We start from the raw sequence: 20,737 nt of genomic DNA, 5'->3' as shown, positions 1-20,737 counted from the left end.
ATGTCTCCATTGTATTCAAGAAGACTGTTTTACATTATTTACCCCATACTGTTTGGATAGCTTTTGCCAGAAACTGAACATACTTTTGGCTGATACTGTGTGGGTAATCAGCCCACAGAGGAGCAGTTTTGACCCCACTGCCTGTGACTGCGCTCTTTGTCAAGACAAGAAGGGAACGTGCATCCTCCCTCCCTGTGCCGTGGTTTCAATCTGGTGTGCAAGCCAGGAGGGAACCACAGCACGCCCCAACCAGATGAGTAGGCAACCGAAGCCCAGTATGTACCTTTAAGCCTGATGTATTTCTGCCGATCCTGCCCCTAAGAGAAGTAAATAGATATTATAGATGAGTCCTTAGATTACAGACAATATTCTAGTTCTTTTCCTCCTAACACTCACGGCATCTCTGCTCGCTGTAGCCACGTTGGCATGATGGTGCTTGTCCAGCAGCAGCCTATTGAGACTGAGCAGAATTCCAGTGCAATCCATTTCCTCTGCTTTATCATCTCGAACTTTTGATCATTTGAAACCTGGAAAGAAAAAGAGGAAGGTGTTATTGTCCAAAAGCAATTAATTTCAGTTTTGTTTTAGATTGATTGTTGGGATTATTGAGTGTATTTAAGATTATATAACATGATTTTATTCAAATAATTAAAAAATATATATTTCTACCAGAATGCGCTGATTTGGTAGAAGTAGAAAGTGTTCCTGTGAGTGTTTTTAGACAATAATTGGCAAGTCCAACCTTGGTTGTGATCTCAAAAGAAGGCTTTTCATCTTTGGTTCAGGCCTCTATAATGTTTACAAGTAGTTTTGGTCTATATCAAATCCCACTGAAATCAATGGGAGCTGATATCAGTGGGAGGAACATCAGCCCCCCAAATGGGCATTAAAACCATCCAATTATTTTTTATTCATCCAAGGCATAAATTGTATAAATGAAACAGACATGCTTTAAAATGAAAAATACTTGAATCTTCATGTTATAACTGTTTCATAGTGAAGAGCTAGCTCTAGAGTCAGTACGTTAAATAGGGTGATATGTAGGAAATGATGCCTAGGTAGAAAATCACATTCTACACTTCCTAGTTAAATCGTTAATATAAATGATACAATACTGAGTCAATTGCCCCAGTGGAGATGAATACAGGCAGTTATTATCATTTAGACACTGTTCTACAAAAGTATTAATTTGGCCTTCAATCTTTTTTTAATTAGAAATTCAGGAGAGGAGGAGCACTTCTGCCTGGCCTTTAGGAAAAGAACAAATGAATTCAGGTATATCTTCTGCCATTACATTGACTGTTTTATTCATCAGTTCTGAAATAGTAATGTGAGAACATTTTCAACACAATACGTCATTACACTTAGTAGTACTGACAATATTTTCCCATTTGTAATAGTAAGAAATGGCAATATACTTTGGGAGCTGAGCAACACCCAGATTAAATGCTTATATATTAATGCTCCCCATGTAGACCAGTATATGTCTTAGGAATTTTATCTCAGGTACCTTGGTTAACGTATGAAAACAGAAACACCTTTAATCTTCTTTTTTCCTTTTTATTTTCCTTATTTTATTTGTTCAGAAGGCAAATGGAGGATTTATTTCACAAAACATCAAGAAGAAACAAAAACAGACTTTGAAAAGTTGTCAGAAAATATATCCAACTTGGTTATGGTTTTTTATGGAAGCAATGGCAAGTCAAATCCGGTTTCCATGGAAAACAAAGTGGAACATCAGGCTAAGAACCAAATAACATATGATGTAAAATAATATAGAGATTTGTCTATATTTAAATTTTCTTTGAGCTTCCTTTTAGAGAGAAATAATCATGTAGTGCTGTAAATACTGCAGATATTATTGTTTAAGTAGTCAAGAAAAGCAGAACTGAAATTTTAAGTTGCACACCAGATTTCATTTTCCATTTTTGGCTAAGTTCATGATGATCAAGCTTTTTTTTTTTAGCTTTTTTTTTTGCCTTTTTTTTTTTTTTGGTCAACAAATAGTCATAGTTAATAATGCATATCAATTTAAATAGCATTAACATTAAGTAGGTACATTTAGAAATCAGTGCAGTATGTAATCTGAATTTGATAGAATAATTACAATGAATGCCTCTGGAGTATAAAGCTAATGTTTCCGTAAGTGCTTACAGTCAATCTGGTTCTGCTGCCTTTGAACTCAATGGGACTTTTAGCACCAAGACTGACACAAATTGGGCTAGGTCTGTGCCGACCCCTTCAGAGAAAACTTCCCCTGTTCCTGTATATCTCTGGATGCTAACTCATTGTTTTGTTGCTTCCTAGATACATTTACCATCTGATCTGGGAATGCTTTATAAAGTGAGACTTGGTCTCCAGAGTTTGGAAAACAGCATATCCCAGTTGTCTCTTCGTCACTTTAAAATGCAGAACACATCAACCCTGGATACCTTTAGTCTTACCATAAATAAAACACTTCCTCTTTCTCTTAATGGAGACAGATGGATTGAATTCCCTGTAGAGTGGCCGTTAAAAGAAGCACTTTCTGGTAGGTATAAATCTGCTTTAAAGCCGTAGAGTGGTCCAGGAGGTTAACATGTCCTAATATTACAATTGAAGCCTTTATCAAAACAGAAAATTTTATTGTCTTTATTTAATGATTCATAAAGTCTGGATAAGAATTTAAAATGTATGAAGGAAAATACTATGCACTCAGCTTAATTTCTATACCATAAAGTAGGAAATGCAATGTTCATTTCATTGCACAGAACCATTATTATATGGTACAAAGAACAATTTATAAGAAATATCCCTTTCTTGCAATGTTGTAATATTTCTACTCTCCTTTGTTTAGTCCTCAGCTGCTCATATTACTGATGTTAACAACATGATTTTTATAGCTCATTTACTATTAAGCTATTTTTTTGTTTGCACATTCCAAACAAAGATGCTCAGTAAATAACAGCTCAAAACTATAAGCATCAGTTTTATTACCTTTACACACTCCAAATATTTATGCCTGTTATAATTACCTCAACAATTGTCCTACATATGTCAGCTTTGTTAAGCAAAATAAAAGAAACCCTTTCACCTAAAATCCACCATATCTTCCATATTCTTCTAATGTGATGCTTACTGAATGCCACCGTATAACAGAACAATTCTCAATTTAATAAACAGACCAAATAATGATACTTAATATTCAAATAATTTCTGCCTGAGTTTTATGCAGAAAACAAATGAGTTACCTGGGTAAAGAATAAGTCAGTTCATCCAAAGTGAGCTGAAGTAGGTATTAAACGAACTACCCCAATACGCTTTGGATTGGAATTTATGGCCCCGTTTCAGTGAGGTGTTTGCATGTGTCTAAACATAAACATGCAAGTAATCTCAGTAGAATTAACAAGGGCTGAAGGTTTTTTGCATATTTTGGCTGGAACTGAAAATGTAAATTTTGTATTTAGGCTTTAGATTTTATATTGCTTAGAGGTGTTATTTTCACCTGAAGACTTGCACAGTGTGAGTACAGAACAGGGTTTAATGGCTTTCATCTTCTATACACAAGGTTGAAACAAAGACGACCTTCAGATTAACATAAAGGACATGAGTTTGCCCCTTGCAAAAGACTGATCGCTGTCACATGCAGAAGTATTTAGGGTACATGTACAAGCACACAGAAATGGTGAGAGAAAGATGCAGTGTGCTTGATAAATGGGCAGTGAGACTGGAACCCTCGTGACCTTGGTTCTGACACTGGCTCTGTCACTGGCCTCTTGGTTGAAAAAAATCACTTCCCCACTCTTTGTGGTTTTGGGGTATTTTTTTGATATTTTTGTTTGGTTTTTTTTTTTTTAATATTTTCCTTCTTTGTAAAATACTTTGAGATCAAGAGACCAAAAAAAAAAAATCACACACACACAAAAAGAATAGGTATTCTATTACCTATGTGTTTAGGTAAAAGAACAAACAAACAAAATAGCTCATCTCTGTTGCATTTATTTCTTTCCACATGTGCTTTAGAAGTCTTCAAGGAGGGATTTGTAACCACAGTGAAGAAAAAAACTAGGACAGTGAAAAAACACATTCCCCCAAATCTTTGCCATTTTATGTCCAAAAGACCTTTAAGCAGCTCCACAGCAGGTGGCACACGTGGAATTCAAATTGATTCTTTGCACACAAACATACTTGCAATTTATTGTGCAAAAGAGATCTGCTTTTCTGTCAGCTTTCTAAATCTAATTTATCTTCTCCTTGGTTTTCTTTTTCTCAGCTAAAAGCAAAACCAGTGTTCTGTTAATTGGAATGGAAAGTAGCTGATCATAATCACCTTAACCAGAAGCTTTGTGCTGTTACATTTCAGATAGAGCTCTGTCATTCATAGAGTGCCTTAGTATTTCATCTCTTAGTTATCCTTTCCTTTTTTTTTTTATTTTGTACTCGGGATCGTGATGAAGCATATGCTAATGGCTAATTGAAACCATCAAAACACAGTTGATAAAATACAGTGCAGACCCTTGAGATCTGGCTGTGCACACATGTGCCTTTGGGTGTGTTAATGGGGAGAGGTCTCCAGCTGAGTGTATACATAAATAGTTTCTCTTCAGTGTACCTTCCTTTGAAATTCCTCAGGAATCCCCAGGGATGAAACGGTGCGCTCTCCCGCTCGCACGGTCTCTCTCTCGCACATACAGGGCTGTACAGAAGGTGAATTTTGCACTATTGTAGTTTTTAAGGCAAAACAATTAAATAGTGGAAAGGTGAAATAAAAATGTAGTATGCCACTTTCAAATAGTTGATTATTTCCAGAAAGTTAACACAGAGCCGTAATTCACACTGAGATTATGAAATCATCAGAATTTTATAAAATTAATGGAGTCGTAACATTCATATTTGTTATTCTTATTGCATGTAACTTCTTTTCAGAGATTTCTTTCATCTTTCCCCTCTCCAATCTATTCAGCACACTATGGAGATAAAAGCTTACTTGCCCACATTTGCCCTATGATGGCCTGATCCTACTGCCTGAACAAAGACCACCATTTAAGCATTTTAGCCCTCTTCCCTTGCCTACATTAGTCTCCTGCAATTGCCCTTCTTTGTACAAGGTACTCTGCCAGTTCTATCCACTGTGTAATCTGATCCAAAGTTCATTCAACTCAATCTCTAGTTGACTACAGGGCCATGATAAGACAGGAGATCTTACTTGCCTTGGCCAGACTCACCTGGAACCTCCAGACATGATGGGCATAAGATGTTCATTTAAGATCATGCCTGAGCTACATCAGATGTGCATCTGTCTCTAGTCTTCTCTCTGACCCTGTCTTCTGGATGGACTGACGAGCCTGAGACTTATTAGGATTTTATCTATTAGGCATTTGCCATTAAAAAGAAAAAGGCAACTGACTGTGGTAATTTTTCCATAATGTACTACTGTTACAAAGAGCATAAAAGAGCTTGTCTGTAATTTAATGTAAAGTTGTCAGCATCACCAGTGTTTATAGTTACAGGACAAAATTAAGGAAAAAAATGAAGAAATTGAATTTTACTATCATTTTCAAGCATTTGAATTTTTAATTACATGTGACTGCACATTGCTAGGTTGTCAAATAGCTGTGCAAGGTTGTGGCACAGTCTTAACAAGATCTCTTCCTGCTTGCTATTGCAGTGGTTACGTATCATCTAACAGTATTTTCAAGAAACATTTTGAGTGAGAGAAATTTGGTGCATATGACTGCATGTATATATGGTACTCACGGTGACACAGGGGACAGATCCCTTCTCTGGTCATTGCAGAATGTCCAGCAGGGAGAGAACAATGAGGTACTCTGTTTTAAAGTACTTTAAAATGTATCCTTTAATCCATTCTTGCACTTTCTATACATTATTTTCAAATCTTCCTATATACTTAAGTAATATACTTTAAGATAGTAATACTGAATAATTTTATTTTAGTCATTTGTAGTTATCGTGGATGCTGTTGAATTGGGAGAACTGGAGAAAGTTGTTCTTTTGATCGGCAGTAAAACAGGTAAAGTACTTTTGCTGCTCTCTAAAGTCAGTGATGTGAATCACACAGCTAGCCTCCTGTTAAAGGCAATGAAATCACTGCTAGAGTTAAATACAGATTAATTTCCTTTGGCTATTTTTGCTAAACGGTAATATTTTATAAAGCAAAATCCTACATCTTGACACATTAAAATCCTTGGATCTAAAGGCTATAACATTATTGCATCAAGAAAATAAACTATTCCTTTCCATACAAGAAAGAAAACCAGAAAATTAAGATAAGTAATTCTATTTTGTGATTAATATGTGATCTATTAATGAGTGATCTAGGAGAATAATAATAACTCACGTAAGATACTGGTATTGTTTAATTGTCCTTCTGTGATTCAGTTATTTTCACTGTTTTCCCCACCTGTTCTGTTTTCTCCCTGTGACACTCGGAGGGGGATTTTATCCCTATTAGGCCATCAGCAGTTTTGTCACTGAATTTCATTAAGATTGTCGTAATTTAACATCTCTTTGCCTCATCTGTAGGATGGCTATCATGCTACTAAGCACCATTCAAGACTTTCATTAAAGTCCTTTAATGAAATTTGCTGTATAATTGCAAATTGTTACTTACTATGTGTTACAATTGAACATTTTCAGACAGTTTTCTAGGAAAACAAGGGTTCTGTGTTTGCACTTTCTCTCTCTCTTTTTAGTTTGCCCATCTGTTGGCTTCTCATAATACCCTTTTAGACTCACTACCCAATTTCAACCAAATCTGTAAAATGTGTATAGATGTCAAAGACATTTGGGCAGTAAGCCTGTACGTACTGGTTGGCCGGTCAAGACATCCTGCCCCACAGCACGGCCTGCCTTGGCTGCTGGGGGCTTCAGAGGGGGCTCGATGTGGGGCTGCAGTTACTGTAGAGGGGAAGGGAAGGACAGGGGCAGCCCTGCCGTGCCGCTGTTGGGGAGCAAGGCGTAGAGCTCACTGCTTTTATTTCCCACATCCTCAGTTGTACAAGTTACCTATGGCTGTCTGACTGACTGACAATCATTGAATATGGCAATTGCATGTTGCCAAAGGGCACCGCAGAGAGCATGACAGGCAAGATTTTTCTGGTCAGGGTTGAAAACACAATTCACAAAGGAGAGACTTCAGGGCTCATTGACTCTGTGTGTGTTATGAAAAGAGGATCGGGCAGCTGTATAATACATTTCTTCCAGAGGAGTTACTTAGATGATAAAGCACTTTAGATGAGTAAGGGTGTCCATATTGTACCTAGACTTGTTTGGACTGAGACTAATTTGGACCAAGGCTTTGAACCAAAAATCCCCAAACACAAAATCTCTTTAGTGTATAAAGTCAGAGGTACACTGCAGGACCGGTCAGCCCAGGCAGAGCGTTGCTCTAATGCCTTTATGTTTCTTCCAGTATTTGAGCGGGTTTTTAAGATCGAAATCTCTTTTAAGGTTCAAAATCCCTTCCTGAAGCTTCTGACTCTTTCCATGCACTGTCTGGGCAGGTCATGAGTGCAACATGATGTCCTGGATTCCTCTCCAGGAGTCTGAGCCTATTAACTTAGACTCCTATTGATATAATTAAAGGGACTTGGACAGTAATAGAAGACATTGGAATGCAGTTTGCTGAACAGGGCTGAAGGGACAAATAATAGAAGAGAAGGGAAAATGAATAGTCTTCATGACTAACTAGTGACAAGAGATTCAGGCCAGTGTTATAGACAGCATGTAGCTGAAGTCCCCAGCAGAAAATTCCAAAGGAAGTGTTAGAGAACAATCTTTCTCAAATAAGCAGAGGTATACAGTAAGTTGCTGAACTTCATTTGTACCTTCCATCTCATGAGATCCTCTTTGTGCTGCATATAGAATGGAGCTCCAACCCTCTTGTCAACCAGTCACTGAGGAGGAAGCACCACCAGATACATATTTCTGCTCTTCCTACTCAAATATGCCTGCCTGAGTCATGCTGAATCTTTTCTGCATGCCTGCCCAAGGACTGTGAGGACAACACTCCTTTGCTTCAATAAGACAAAAGAAATGCTTGCTCCTAAATGTCTAAGTTGAGGTTTCATACAGGAACAAAATTAGGACTGTTATGATGATTCCAGGATTTTTAAGCCAACTGTTGGTATTCATAAATGAATTAATAAATGATGTTTTAATGTAGTAGGAATGACACCATTATATCAACAACAGACTCTGCCTAATTCCTTGACATACAGTACATTTTCACAATACTGTATTTCCTTCTTTGTAGACTGCAAACTGGACATTAAAAAATTGCATTTGAAAGAAGCTGTAAAGGAGCATCCCATCTATGTATTTGAAGTGAATGAGTAAGTATATTATGTAAAGCTAGTCATTATTTAGTTTTTTTTATAGTATAATTAATAGTTGAAAACACTGAGCAGGCATTGAATTAAAATGACTGTCACAGACTAGTTCAATCAATGGATATTTTAAAAATAAGTCCATCTTTAACTGTCCCACATAAATTCATAGGATTTTTTTGATTAAACATATGATTTACTTATCACAAAAACATGAGTGGTTTTGTTTTTCAGAGCATTTTCTGTGGATGCAAATAAGCCAGAAATACAGAGAGAAATCCCGGTATCTTTTGTTATTAGAGGAGACAAACAAAAGAATGACATAGATAACAACTTACATAAAGATGGAAGTCAAGCAAGCAATCTGACAGAGTATACAATTAAAGTATACACAGGTGACAAAAGGGGAGCAGGGACTGATGCCAATGTGCATATTATTTTATTTGGGAATGAGGACAAATCTGAGGTATTTCAGCTCTCTCAGTCACTGGAGCATCGAAACCCCTTTGAAAGAGGAAGGGTGAGTACATGAATTTTATAGGATGTGTACATTTCTGGACTGGGAAAGCAAACTTTATGCAAGTTCTTTACAGAACTTAAGGCATTTATCCTGTTTTCCACATCACTAGATGAGATACGGTCTCAGCTATCTCTGTGTTTTGCCTTTTCACCAGAGTAACCAAGGGACATTTTTCTTGCATCATATCTAGCTGACTCTTTTGCTCTTCTGTCTCTTGGTCCCAAACACATAATATTGCATCCACTCATCTGCCCAGTTATGCGTTTCCTTGATCTGAAATACACAACATGCATTGCCTGTGCATGTGCATATACCATAGAACCATAGAATCCTAGAATCCTAGAATGGTTTGGGTTGGAAGGGACCTCAAAGATCACCTAGTTCCAACCCCCCTGCCATGGGCAGGGACACCCTCCACTAGACCAGGTTGCCCAAAGCCCCATCCAACCTGGCCTTGAACACTTCCAGGGACTGGGGCCTCCACAACCTCTCTGGGCAACCTGTTGCAGTGCCTCACCACCCTCACAGTAAAGAATTTCTTTCTAACGTCTAATCTAAATCGACCCTCCTTCAGCTTAAGGCCATTACCCTTTGTTCTCTCATTACACACTCTTGTAAACAGTCCCTCACCAGCTTTCCTGTAGGCCCCTTCAGGCACTGGAGGTACATACTTGTTGGCTGGTCAAAACATCCTGCCCCACAGCACAGTCTGCCTTGGCCGCTGGGGGCTTCAGAGGGGGCTCAACATGGAGCTGCAGTTATTGTAGAGGGGAAGGGAAGGAGAGGGGCAGCCCTTTCATGCTGCTGTTGGGGAGCAAGGTGATATATATTGCAATATCCCTTGCTGTTGCACAAACTTTGAATATTGTGCTTGAGAATACAGCAGTCTCTTACATCCCATCATTTTACTTTGCCATGGAAAATGATGCTCTGATCCTCACCGAATGTATAAGCCTATAACCAGACAAAATGGAACCATGCACACCAACCTGATTCTGATATCTATCGTGCTTTAGGCTATCCAGAGACCTCTAGTTCAGATACAGATATTTGCATAAGAATGCTGATTCTCTGCACAATGTCCCAGTACCTTAGCAGAATATTCTTCTATTGTAATAAACATATTATTCCAGCAAAGGAATTGCTCTGTTTGCTCACCACCTATGCAATGGAGTATAATGATGGTTACCCTTATGTAGCAAGAAATAAATATATTTTCCATATCTCCTGTGGATTTCTTGAAAGGTAATGACTGAATAATTAAAACTCCAGTTAAAATATCTTCCTTATGAGATCTACCTTATTATCTCCAGCAGTCCTAAACATCTTTTTAGTTGCAGTTGGTCTGAGTTTCTTCATCCAGCATGTCTTTGAATATCTTCTAAAAGAACTTTACTTGTGTATTGTCTTCCATACCAAGGAGGTTAATAAATCTAGTTACCTACAGGCACAAGAAGCAAGTAAGAAAGTGTCTTGAGTAGTACTTAATTTTGCATAGTACTATACAGGAGGTGCCACTGGTCTTTGAAAAAGATGAGTAGATACACGGAAATCCTGTTAGGAATCCAGCTAAATGAATGGGTAGCCAGTGATGTCAAATGTCTTATGAAAAAAGGATGTAATTTTTAAAAAAATCTGTAATATGAAACAAGGTAATATTTCAAATTAAAACATATAATATTTGAGAAAGAAAATTGTACACGTAGTAAAAGCCTTTATCTTTTATGTTCTTGAACATGTATTTGTGTGTCATATACTGAAAACATTTTAGAAGTCTGTATCTGTTGAGAATTCCTAGGAGAGCAAAAATATTTTTCTGGTATATGAAAGTCAGGAAGGAGGTGGGGATTGTCCTACTATAAGTTGAAAAGTTAATCTTTCATGTTTAAACTGAGACCTGTTAGGAGAGGATCTATACCATAGATCTCCGTAAGGAAAATAAACCAGATCAGGTGTCAGCAACCTATTTTGAATTGGTATTATTATATTTGAATTAGTCTCAGAACTGACCTAAACAAGTGTGTAAGTTTCCAAATATTGGTATATTGTTTTTTAATAACTTCATTTTAATATTGAAGGTTGATACATTCAAGATTAAGACAAAAAAATTAGGAAGCCTACATTCAATTGAAATTGGTCATGATGGGAAAGGATTTGGTGAGTATACTGCATGTGTTCAATAGCCTTGTAAAAATCTTCTGCTTAAAGATCTACCTGACGTTTGGCAAGGTTTTTGAAATCATGCTACTGCTACAGCTAGCTAATACAAATCTGTATGCAAATGAGGTCAGTCTGACTGCTCTTGCTTACACTCCTTCTGTCTCTATCACATTTCCCTTGACTTTACCTTCATTATTTTCTTTCTAACAGAGATCTAGTTAGCATAAACCTCAGAAGGTTTTATCCTTCAAACATTGCTCAGCCAAAACTCCTATTAGATGTCTGAAATAATGTAGGATTGAATTTTCAAAATGCAGACTAAACTTTCCATTCTTTGAACATCATCTAAGAAATGTTTAGGCAAGTTTGGGACTCTGGTCAAAGCATGGTGTGGCTCCCACTGACACAAATACAGCTTTTCTTCTTGTGAAAGCTAAACTATGAGGAGAACACTAGTGTGCACCAGGTCTTCCCCTGATGTTAAGTTAGGATGTGGCTACAGTACATACCCACACATGACAATGGAAACTGTTTCTATGTACAGTGTATTACACGTAATCTCTAAAACCTGAATTTTACAAAAAAATAACATGGGAGACTAGGGCATATAATATTTTGATCTTACGTTTAGTGGTGCCAAAATAACTTAGAGATATACAAATGCATAAATGGAATTTGCAGGCAATGTACAGCTTGAGTCAAAAAGGTCTGATTGTATTGAGATATTCTGGTCAGGTGAATTTTGCTTAACCTATCTGAAAGAAATAGGTTTAGGTTTAACAAAACCTGATTTATCTAAGTGCATGAGCCACTATAAGGTGGCAAGGGTTTATCGTATCTAGAATGAACCAAGCAAAATTCTGAAAATAGCAGTTCCTACTTAGTCAAAAGGTGAACTTTTTTTTTTTCTAACTACCCAGTCATGTTGTACATGTGATAGTACTGAAATCTCAAAAAGAAAAACACCAAACCTGTTGATATACCTATAATAAGTAAAATCCTCCTGCTGACTTTCATTTCGTTCATGTTAGCTGCTGTACCTGCACACAATTCTACTTAGAACTGATCTGGGAATGGAAGACCACAGCCCACACTGGCAGACTTTTAGCACTCTGAATTTTGCATAGAAGTCTGCAGGGGAAATAAAGGTTGAACATGTATTTCCTGGGTCCCAAATTATCAACAACATGATTATCTTTCATCTCTGTGTCCTGATCAACATCACATAGTTGTTAATACTACCTTCCTAGCACAGCTGGTGTGTGTTGATTCATCTTTCATCCATGACTACCTTCCTCTTCATTTTTTCTCTGAAATTATCTCCAAGTGTCTTTTGTCACATCAGCTGTAATCCTCACAAGCATCCTCAAATGTAACACATCTTTGAAATGTTTCATCTGTTTGCTAATCTTTCCTGGCTGCCTCCAGATTTCTCCATACCTGGAGATTTCAGTCAGTGAGGTCTGTTGGAGTTTTGTCAATAAAGGACAGAGCATTAGGTTTTAAACTTTTCAAAAGAGCAAACATGCCTTTATATTAGTTTGTAAAGTGCCGTGTAAATTTGAGAGACTGTAAATTTTTATTGCTGATAATCTTGACTCTGAATTACAGAGAATTCATGAAAGGTCAGATATATTCTAAGTAGAGTCTATGATATATTAAACCATTCACAACATTTCATTAAAAGAGTTCCAAAAGTACTTCACAATATCAGTAAATGATTCTTGTGAACTGAAGATGAAAAATGCAGACACCTTTATGGCCTAGTTATACTAGCTAATTGTTTGAAAATGTCCATGAAAAGTGAGAAACATCGCTATGCCTTTACCTTTTATCTAAATTGCTGCAATTTGCAAATATTTTTATATTATATTTTTATCCTACTTACAAATATTTTTATTTGGTTTAGCCTACTTAGTACTTTGTTGAAATATTTGAAAACCAAAATAATTTGTTAGAATATAGTATTTTATCTCTAGGACATGCAAAGAATACCAAAAGGTTTTCAGCTACTAGCAGTAATTAGTTTTTAAATGTTGTCATTAAGTATTTGCATTGGCAAACACAACTACAGATGCCAGCACAAACATTGTATTTCTATAATAAAATTTTATTTTAAAAATCTTCATATTTTATATATGCTATGAAATAAAATTCTATAGCACAATAATGAAGGTATTTTTCACACAGCAAAACAGGAGATTATAGCAGATATTAAATACATTCTCAAAGCTAGAACAGGTACGAGTGTTGGCCTAAATGGAAATGCTATTCTGAATCACTGCTGCTGAAGAAATACGGATATAAGCAGCATTCAGATTCACCACTTGCTTTATATAAATATATTAATTAGAAAGAAGTAATAGAATTTCTGTTTTCCTATTGTTTAAGGGCTTGGGTTATCATTAAAGAAATTACATGTATTGATAAAGTCTATCTGGTTTTATTGTTTGGTGGACACTGAAAATCAACACCCAGCGGGGTGTACTTCAGAGTACCAAAAGGGGCTTCATGGGATTTCCAGAATGTAATCAATATTACCATGCACTCTGTGTCAGTTGTCTTACTGCCTGTTCTGTTCCATGTAGAAAAATGAGTTAAATTGTAATAAAAATCTTCCTTTATATTTTCTGTCAAAAACATCAAAGACCTTCTCTGTAAAATTGAGAGAAATTGGTAGTAATTTGAATTATCTACATTTCAGTTTTATTATTGATATTGAATGCATTTGGAAGTACTGAACTACACAGGGTTTGGAAATGAAATCAGAAACCTTTCTTGTGCTTTATTTGTGTTTTGCTTATATTAAATTTCCTCTTTTTTTCCTTCTACAGCAAGTGGCTGGTTCCTGGAAAAAGTAGAAATCACAGATGCATCTAGGAATTCAGTGTATTGCTTCAACTGTAACAGGTCAGTCGATCAGTTCATCATCACTCTGAGGGTGCTGTTTTCTTTTTAACAAGAATAAGTAGTAGTCTTTTTAGTCTCTCAGTTTTTTCTTTTCGGGTGTCCTAGAACCGCAACAATTTTTTAAGTGTGCTGTGTTCCTATCAGTCCATCCCCAGTAACTTTTGAACCCTTCGGCCAATTTCAAACTAATTGGTCAAAAGAATATTTACAGGAAGACAATATATTTTTCCAAGTTATTAAAACTGGATGACTGTAGGAGGGAGAGACACAGTTGAGTGCCTTTTCTAAGATAAGATATTAGTATGCCATTTTCAAGAGGTAGAAGCTGTTTGGTGAACCATTACACAAATATTAGTGCATATGTAGCCCTGACGAGCATATCATGGGTATGCAAACAGGCATGGGAGGGAACTAGAAATATGGGATGGTGGGAGGATGGTAGGATATGGCAGTATAGATACAAATCAAGAAAAAATAGTGGGTTTTTATTTTATCGTGCAAAAGCAACATGAAAATCCTTCTGTTTCAATGTCTGCTTAGTATGGGTCTAGGATACATTCAGCAAATGGGGTAAAGTTAAAAGAAACCTTTTTACAATATAATGTAAGAGGATAATGATCTAAATTTAGACATTTATTTGGATAAAGAGATGCTGGGATAAAGGGCTTTTAACGTACAAAAAGAAGACCCACTTCAGTCTGCATCAAACTGAGGCAATACACCTTCAGAAGTTGGAAATTAAACTGAAAGGTATATTTGGAGTGACTGTTGACTACAGTATACAGTTTACGGCTTAAAGCATTTCAGAGTAAACAACAGAAGCAAACACATTCGTGTCTTTCTAAGTGTAAAATAGGCTTTTAATGCACCTGGAGAACAGACAAGTGTGAAAATTTACAAGTTCCCTATATCTAGATAGAGGGATGTTGCCTGGTGGTCTGAAAACAGAAATGGTAGCCAAGAATATTTAATTTTATGCTTACCTTAAATGTTTCTGTAAACTTGACAATTCATGGAGGCAAATCCCAATCCTGAACCCAAAAAAAGCAACATTTTTTTAGTTCTTGGATAGTCAGTTGGACTCTACAGTCTAAGTCATGAGAATGTGTAGCTGTTACCAAACTCAGTAACATTAAACTTCTTCCAAACACATGCTCAGGTACTATCTAATCTTCTCGATACCTAAATTTAGGTTAGTGGGCATGAGCAAAAGTCCTTAGGCAACAATATCACTCAGGTGCGCTACACAATCCGTGATGGGATTTTCAGTTGATGTCACTCCACCTCTTTTACTTGTCAGAGTTCTCAGACCACACCAGTCAGAGGACAATTCTTGAAAAAGACAGCTTGCAACAAACATTTTTTTCCCAGAGATTTTGTTTTCAATTTTATTTAAAGTCTTATGGTAAATACACAAAGAAATGTAGGAAACCCCTTTGGAGCAAGAACTTGAATCACGTTGATGTGGGGGAGTGGCTGACACAGATTGATTCTACAGACTGCTGACTAGGACATTTAACTGGGACCTTGGTGGGTTAGAGTCATGTCCTTGCCTTAATGTATACCGACTTACTCAAAATAGAAGAATTTCAGTAGAAGAGATTAGGAGGTCCACGCCAGAGTACTCAGTGACTCAGAGGTTATAAGGCACTCTTCATATACAGGAAACTGTAAGCTCATGTCCCTGTTCCAGCCAAGACATGGAGCTTCTCGTCTCATAGCCTGCTGTGTAAATGGGGAATGGGTTCATTCTCTCACAAAGAAAGGACTCCTCTGATACAAATGCTGTCTCTAAAACATATTCATCACTGCGAAACCTGAAAGGAGGTGGGCATCCTTTACTAACTAATTTAAATGCTTGTTGTCTAGCTTACACCTCACACCTTTCCTTGGCTCTGGGACTTCCATGAGCAATTTTACCTGCCAAGTTTAGTTGTGTTTCAGCCTGGAACTGTTTGGCATCAGCCACATCTCCCAGCTCTTCAATGGTGCAACTTCAGATGTGAGCTACATTAACACTATACTGGCAGGGAATCCCTCCCGTACTAGCTCTTTAGTAGACATCACGTCAGGTCTTGCGAAAGTGTCAGAAGCTTTTTAACTCTCTTTGGAAATTATTATCATTGCCTCCATGGTTCCAGTTAACATCAATCTACCTGATCTTTGGACTCAGGCCTATTTCCCATACAGTCAATAGTAAAACCTCCATAGGCTCTTATGGAGCAGGGATCAGGCCCACCATACAACTCAGTATTTTGTGAGCCAACAAGGACATATGAGAAATAAACAGCCCCTGGAATGGTATACATGGACAATAACTTGTTATCACAGAACAGGTTTCCTTACTCTGAATTATCTTGATTTTATGCCACTCAGCGAAACAATCTTCTTGTCACCTATATGACCGACAAATAAAATCAATGTATATTTCATAAATATATTTATAAAATTAATTACACTTTTAAATTATGCATATATGGATACTAAAAAAAAAAAAATCACTATTTTCTTCAGGTTGGTTACTGCTTCTGCATAAACCAATGTAAAAACTCTCCTAGAAATCCAAAGGTGCAGAAGCAGGCTCTCATGATTTGTCTGTTTGTTAAGTTTTATATGTGCTGTATCACTGCCAGGTTTTTATGTTTTTCCCTTCAGGTGGCTTGCTGAGGATGAAAGTGATGGCTGCACTGTAGTGCAACTCTATCCATAGCTGCTTGATTTCTGATTCTTTCTGAGTGTGCTGCTTCTCCAAATTCATGATGATTTGATTTACTTGTATTTTATAATTCTGAAGGTATTGTAATTACTGTGAAGGAATGTCAAAACAATGTATTAAAAATATCACAGTAAATTAAACATGTCTAATGTGAATACTGCATTCCAATCCTATTAGAGATGCTCAAAAACTCTGCATGACTGAAATTTAGAAAACAGAAATTTAAATCTGTAACATGGCTCTGCGGACTTGATCTGAGCATTCATAATGGTAGACATATGTAGTAACATACTCAAATATTTGTTTCAGTAATAATTTGTGGGAAAGTTAAATTTAGCTCTTTGGTCAAATCTGTCGATATTTATTAATTTGGTAAATCTGTTTCAATTTCAACATTTATTAAAATTTAGATTTTCTTGAAACCATTTTCCGAACAAATTGTACAACTCTTCAACGTTACCACATATTGCCTCCTTTTTCTATAAGACCATGACAGAGAGTAATAAAGAATTTGTTATTCAGGAGTTCACCCTGTGTCAGTAAGCCTCCCACTGACATTTGATTGTAAAATCTTGTAGCTGAGCCAGAACCTCAGCTGAGAACCTTTAGATTCAAAGGGTCTCCTAAGAGAGGCTGTTATCAGTAACATTGCAATAGCTTACTGGCAGGCTTAGGCAGCTCCCTGCTCAGCTTGATGATTTTTGCAGTGCCCATTCTTAGCCACCTAACTGACTTTCCAGGGCTGTATGTGTGAATGCCTCTACTTAAAAAAACCAACCAAACAAAAAAAAACCAAACCCAAAACAAGCCAAATTCTGTTTGAAAATGCACAATAAATAGAAAGATATTTAGCAATAAATGCATAAATTAATTTGGTGGGCTTTGACATTGCCAGAATTGACTCAGGAAGGGTTTAGGATACAGATGAGTCTGAAATGAAATCATGACTTGCACACCACCTGAAGTTTCATGTGTGTGATCAGAATACAAATACCATATATAAGCTACATAGGGCATGCCTCTGTTTAATCAAAGGCTCCACATTTAGTTCCTCCAAAATTTAAAATCTGTATGAAGATCTGAATTTTAGACCTGTTTCACCCTCGAGCCACTACCGTGTTCTGTAGCAGCAATGTGCTTTCTATAATTATAAGAATCTGTACTGATGAAATATTGTCTGGCGCTCTTTTTAATATGTTTAATGTTTATTTACTCACATTATTCTGTGAAATGAGGAATGTTGGCCAATAGCTGCATGGGTGATGAGATTTCAGTTGTTACTTTGACACAAAAAATAATAAACACATATAATGGCTCTTGGCAGGTAGTTTCATTTTTATCTACCTTATACGTCATCAAACGGAGAGCTAACGTGAGGTGTGGATGTAATCAGAGTGAGCAATGGAACAGAGTCAATTTCTTCTAAAAGTGCTCTTTTTGCTCACGCTGCTACCACACACACTGGAATGGATTTGAAATTGTATCCCCAGAGTGCACAGTTCACTTACTTAGTATCAGTATTCATTACACTGAATCACTTCGTTGTGATCTATTATGTGATTTGTTTCATTATTATGTCTTTCATTAATAGTTTGTAATACTAGCTCTCTTTGATGCCATTTCTGATTTATCAAGTGTAAATAATGCCTTCCTAATCTGTTTTTCATTATAACAGCGAATACTCTTCTTCAGGAGCTGCCTTCGGTATTTGAAAATTATTTTCTCTACCTATACAGTGTACAAATCAGGTTTTGGATTTGCTTCCCTGGATCTAGAGCCGTGTATCATGGAATCATAGAATCGCAGAATGGTTTGGGTTGGAAGGGACCTTCAAGATCACCTAGTTCCACCCCACCTGCCATGGGCAGGGACACCCTCCACTAGACCACGTTGCCCAAAGCCCCATCCAGCCTGGCCTTGAACACTGCCAGGGATGGGGCATCCACAGCTTCTCTGGTTGAGGTATAAACAACTCAACACTTTCACTAACAGGACCACCACAGCAGAGGGCTTCATGTCAAGCACATCATGGATCCTTGCAGCACATATTACCGGGGGATTACACTTTGTTAAGAAAACCTGAAATACCATAAGAATCTCTCCCTCAGGTCTTGCTTGGAAGACATGCCAGCTAGCATATTTAGCTTGTGACTAGTGCCAAACCCCAAACTTGCCTCTTCCACATGGCATACAGTGATCTATGCTGTGTTTGGCACAGAAGTCAGTTAATCTCTATCCCTTGCAAGTGGGACAATTTTTGGACAAAATTGCTGCCAAAGACAGAGACATGATAGAGGTGCCACCTTGTGTGCGCTCTGCTGTTGCTGCACAGCAAGGTTGCTGCCTTGCTTTTTTCCTCCCAGCACCCTGCCCTGCCTATGGAGAGCCTGGGCAGATATTGACACCACTGATGCCTCTGTGGGGAACGGAGATGCAGCATGGAAAAGAGACTGCCCGGGTCAACAAAAAACCCAGGCATTTGGCACTCATGGGAGCCTTGGAAGGGGCAGAGAGAGAACTCAATCAGCTGGAAAAGCCAAGGCTGTAGTGGAGAGAAGACTTCTGCTGTCTCTCCCTGCTGCATCCTGTCCTTGAAGATTGGTGTGAGAGGGCAGTGGCTAGAGGCTTTTGCTGTTATTATTATTGCACTACAGAGAAAGCCTTGAGCTGGAGCTGGGTGCTAAAATATAGACGCTGAAGACCATAACATAGACTCTTAGGTATAACAGAGTCTGAAAGTGTTCATTAAGGGTCCAGTATTGGTTAATTCTTTTTTCCTTATCCACTTTTCCTGATGTGCTTTTATATATATTATTAGGTTAATCTAGGTGACATATTTCTGCCCATTTAAGCCCTTGAGTGTCTCACTTTCTTTTGCTGATGATGTTAAGGATTTGAAAAAAATATAACCATGTTCTGACTGGCTCATTGGACCATTTAATATTCTCCCAGCAACTCCAAGTACTGTCTTGCTGAAACGCATCATACAAAATAAAGGATTCCCTCATCTTAAGTACATATGAGCAGTTATATTGGATCTATCCATCCTGTAGTTTGTCAGTTGTGGAAACGGAATGAGAATAAGAAAAAAGGAAGTACCAAGTGCTCCTCTGAGCTCCTTTAGAAGTCTTGGATGAATACCATCTAGTCCTGGTGGGTTGTTAGTATTTATAAATGTGTTTGCAAATATAAATATCCTCTGCTCATACATCAATTTAAAATGGTCCCTTGGACTTCTTCTTCATGAAGAAAAGCAGTAGTCTGGAAAAGTCCACAAACTCTTCCAAACTGAGCAGTGCAAAGCAGTGTCATAACTTTCTGTGCTGTGGCTGAATCTTTGTTTTACAATTCTTTGCTTGGCTTGAATTAATTTTATACAGGTGAAGCAAAAGGGGAAAGAAAACAGTAGTTTTCATTTTCTTCTTCAAACTTTTGAAGATTCTTAATTACATCTTAAATACAGTGTCACAGAGCATGCTAATATCCCCTTAGGCATTCCATAAATGCTTTTGCCATTTATCATAAAATGTGATGCGCTTGGTTGTTGGTTGGTTTCTGCATGCACAATGGCAATGAAAGAGTTGTCAGCATTGTACAAAGCCCGGTTGCAAGCTCACTTCCTGTGATGTCTTCCCATATGTCTATGTCTTCTGCTATCATTCATTATATATCTATGTTTATCTTTGATTATATTTTAAAATATAATATAATAATATATAAGCAACATGAAAGGTAACTGACATCCATTTCTAAATTGTAAATGCAAATTTAAGAAATCCTGTGTTAAACCTTTTAAAAATTCTAGGAAATAGTTTCTTCTTTCATACATAATATGGAAGTCAGTATGCTGTCATCAAAGCTAGGCTGTTCTCAATCACTCCGGTTGCTTAAACCTGGAATTTATTTATTTATTTGTTTGTTTATTCATTCATTCATTTATTCATTTATTTGTCTATTTATTCAGAGTGTACAGTTGAATGTATTTTACATGTTTCTAATATTTAGGCATTCTGAAACCATAATACAAGAAACTACAGCCCAAATTCACCATGAAACTTAAGTATGTGCCTAAAATGTAATTGTATGCCTAAAATATAAGCACAT

The 20,737-nt window shown here is 37.1% G+C and overlaps 1 protein-coding gene across 7 annotated transcripts in view; it reads left to right on the top strand.

Annotated features, from left to right (window-relative positions):
- RP1 (RP1 axonemal microtubule associated) overlaps window positions 1-20,490 on the top strand; it is a 212,701-nt gene extending 192,211 nt beyond the window's left edge. For 3 of the 7 annotated variants that reach the window (XM_054817074.1, XM_054817075.1, XM_054817076.1), the window contains exons 50-59: window positions 1,216-1,275; window positions 1,587-1,765; window positions 2,308-2,530; window positions 5,648-5,802; window positions 5,935-6,010; window positions 8,255-8,333; window positions 8,562-8,847; window positions 10,926-11,004; window positions 13,842-13,917; window positions 16,573-17,779. In XM_054817074.1, coding sequence (XP_054673049.1) covers window positions 1,216-1,275; window positions 1,587-1,765; window positions 2,308-2,530; window positions 5,648-5,802; window positions 5,935-6,010; window positions 8,255-8,333; window positions 8,562-8,847; window positions 10,926-11,004; window positions 13,842-13,917; window positions 16,573-16,627 — 1,268 coding nt within the window. In that variant the 3' untranslated portion in view covers window positions 16,628-17,779. Of the gene's footprint in view, window positions 1-1,215; window positions 1,276-1,586; window positions 1,766-2,307; window positions 2,531-5,647; window positions 5,803-5,934; window positions 6,011-8,254; window positions 8,334-8,561; window positions 8,848-10,925; window positions 11,005-13,841; window positions 13,918-16,572; window positions 17,780-18,308 lie in introns of those variants that run through there. The other 4 variants (XR_008575914.1, XR_008575913.1, XM_054817077.1 and 1 more) reach the window with 4 other exon arrangements.
- Window positions 20,491-20,737: the final 247 nt, after the last annotated feature.

The sequence above is a fragment of the Grus americana genome, chromosome 2 (genome assembly GCF_028858705.1).
Source record: "Grus americana isolate bGruAme1 chromosome 2, bGruAme1.mat, whole genome shotgun sequence".
Lineage (NCBI taxonomy): Eukaryota > Metazoa > Chordata > Aves > Gruiformes > Gruidae > Grus > Grus americana.
This window is presented reverse-complemented; position numbering and strand designations above follow the sequence as displayed.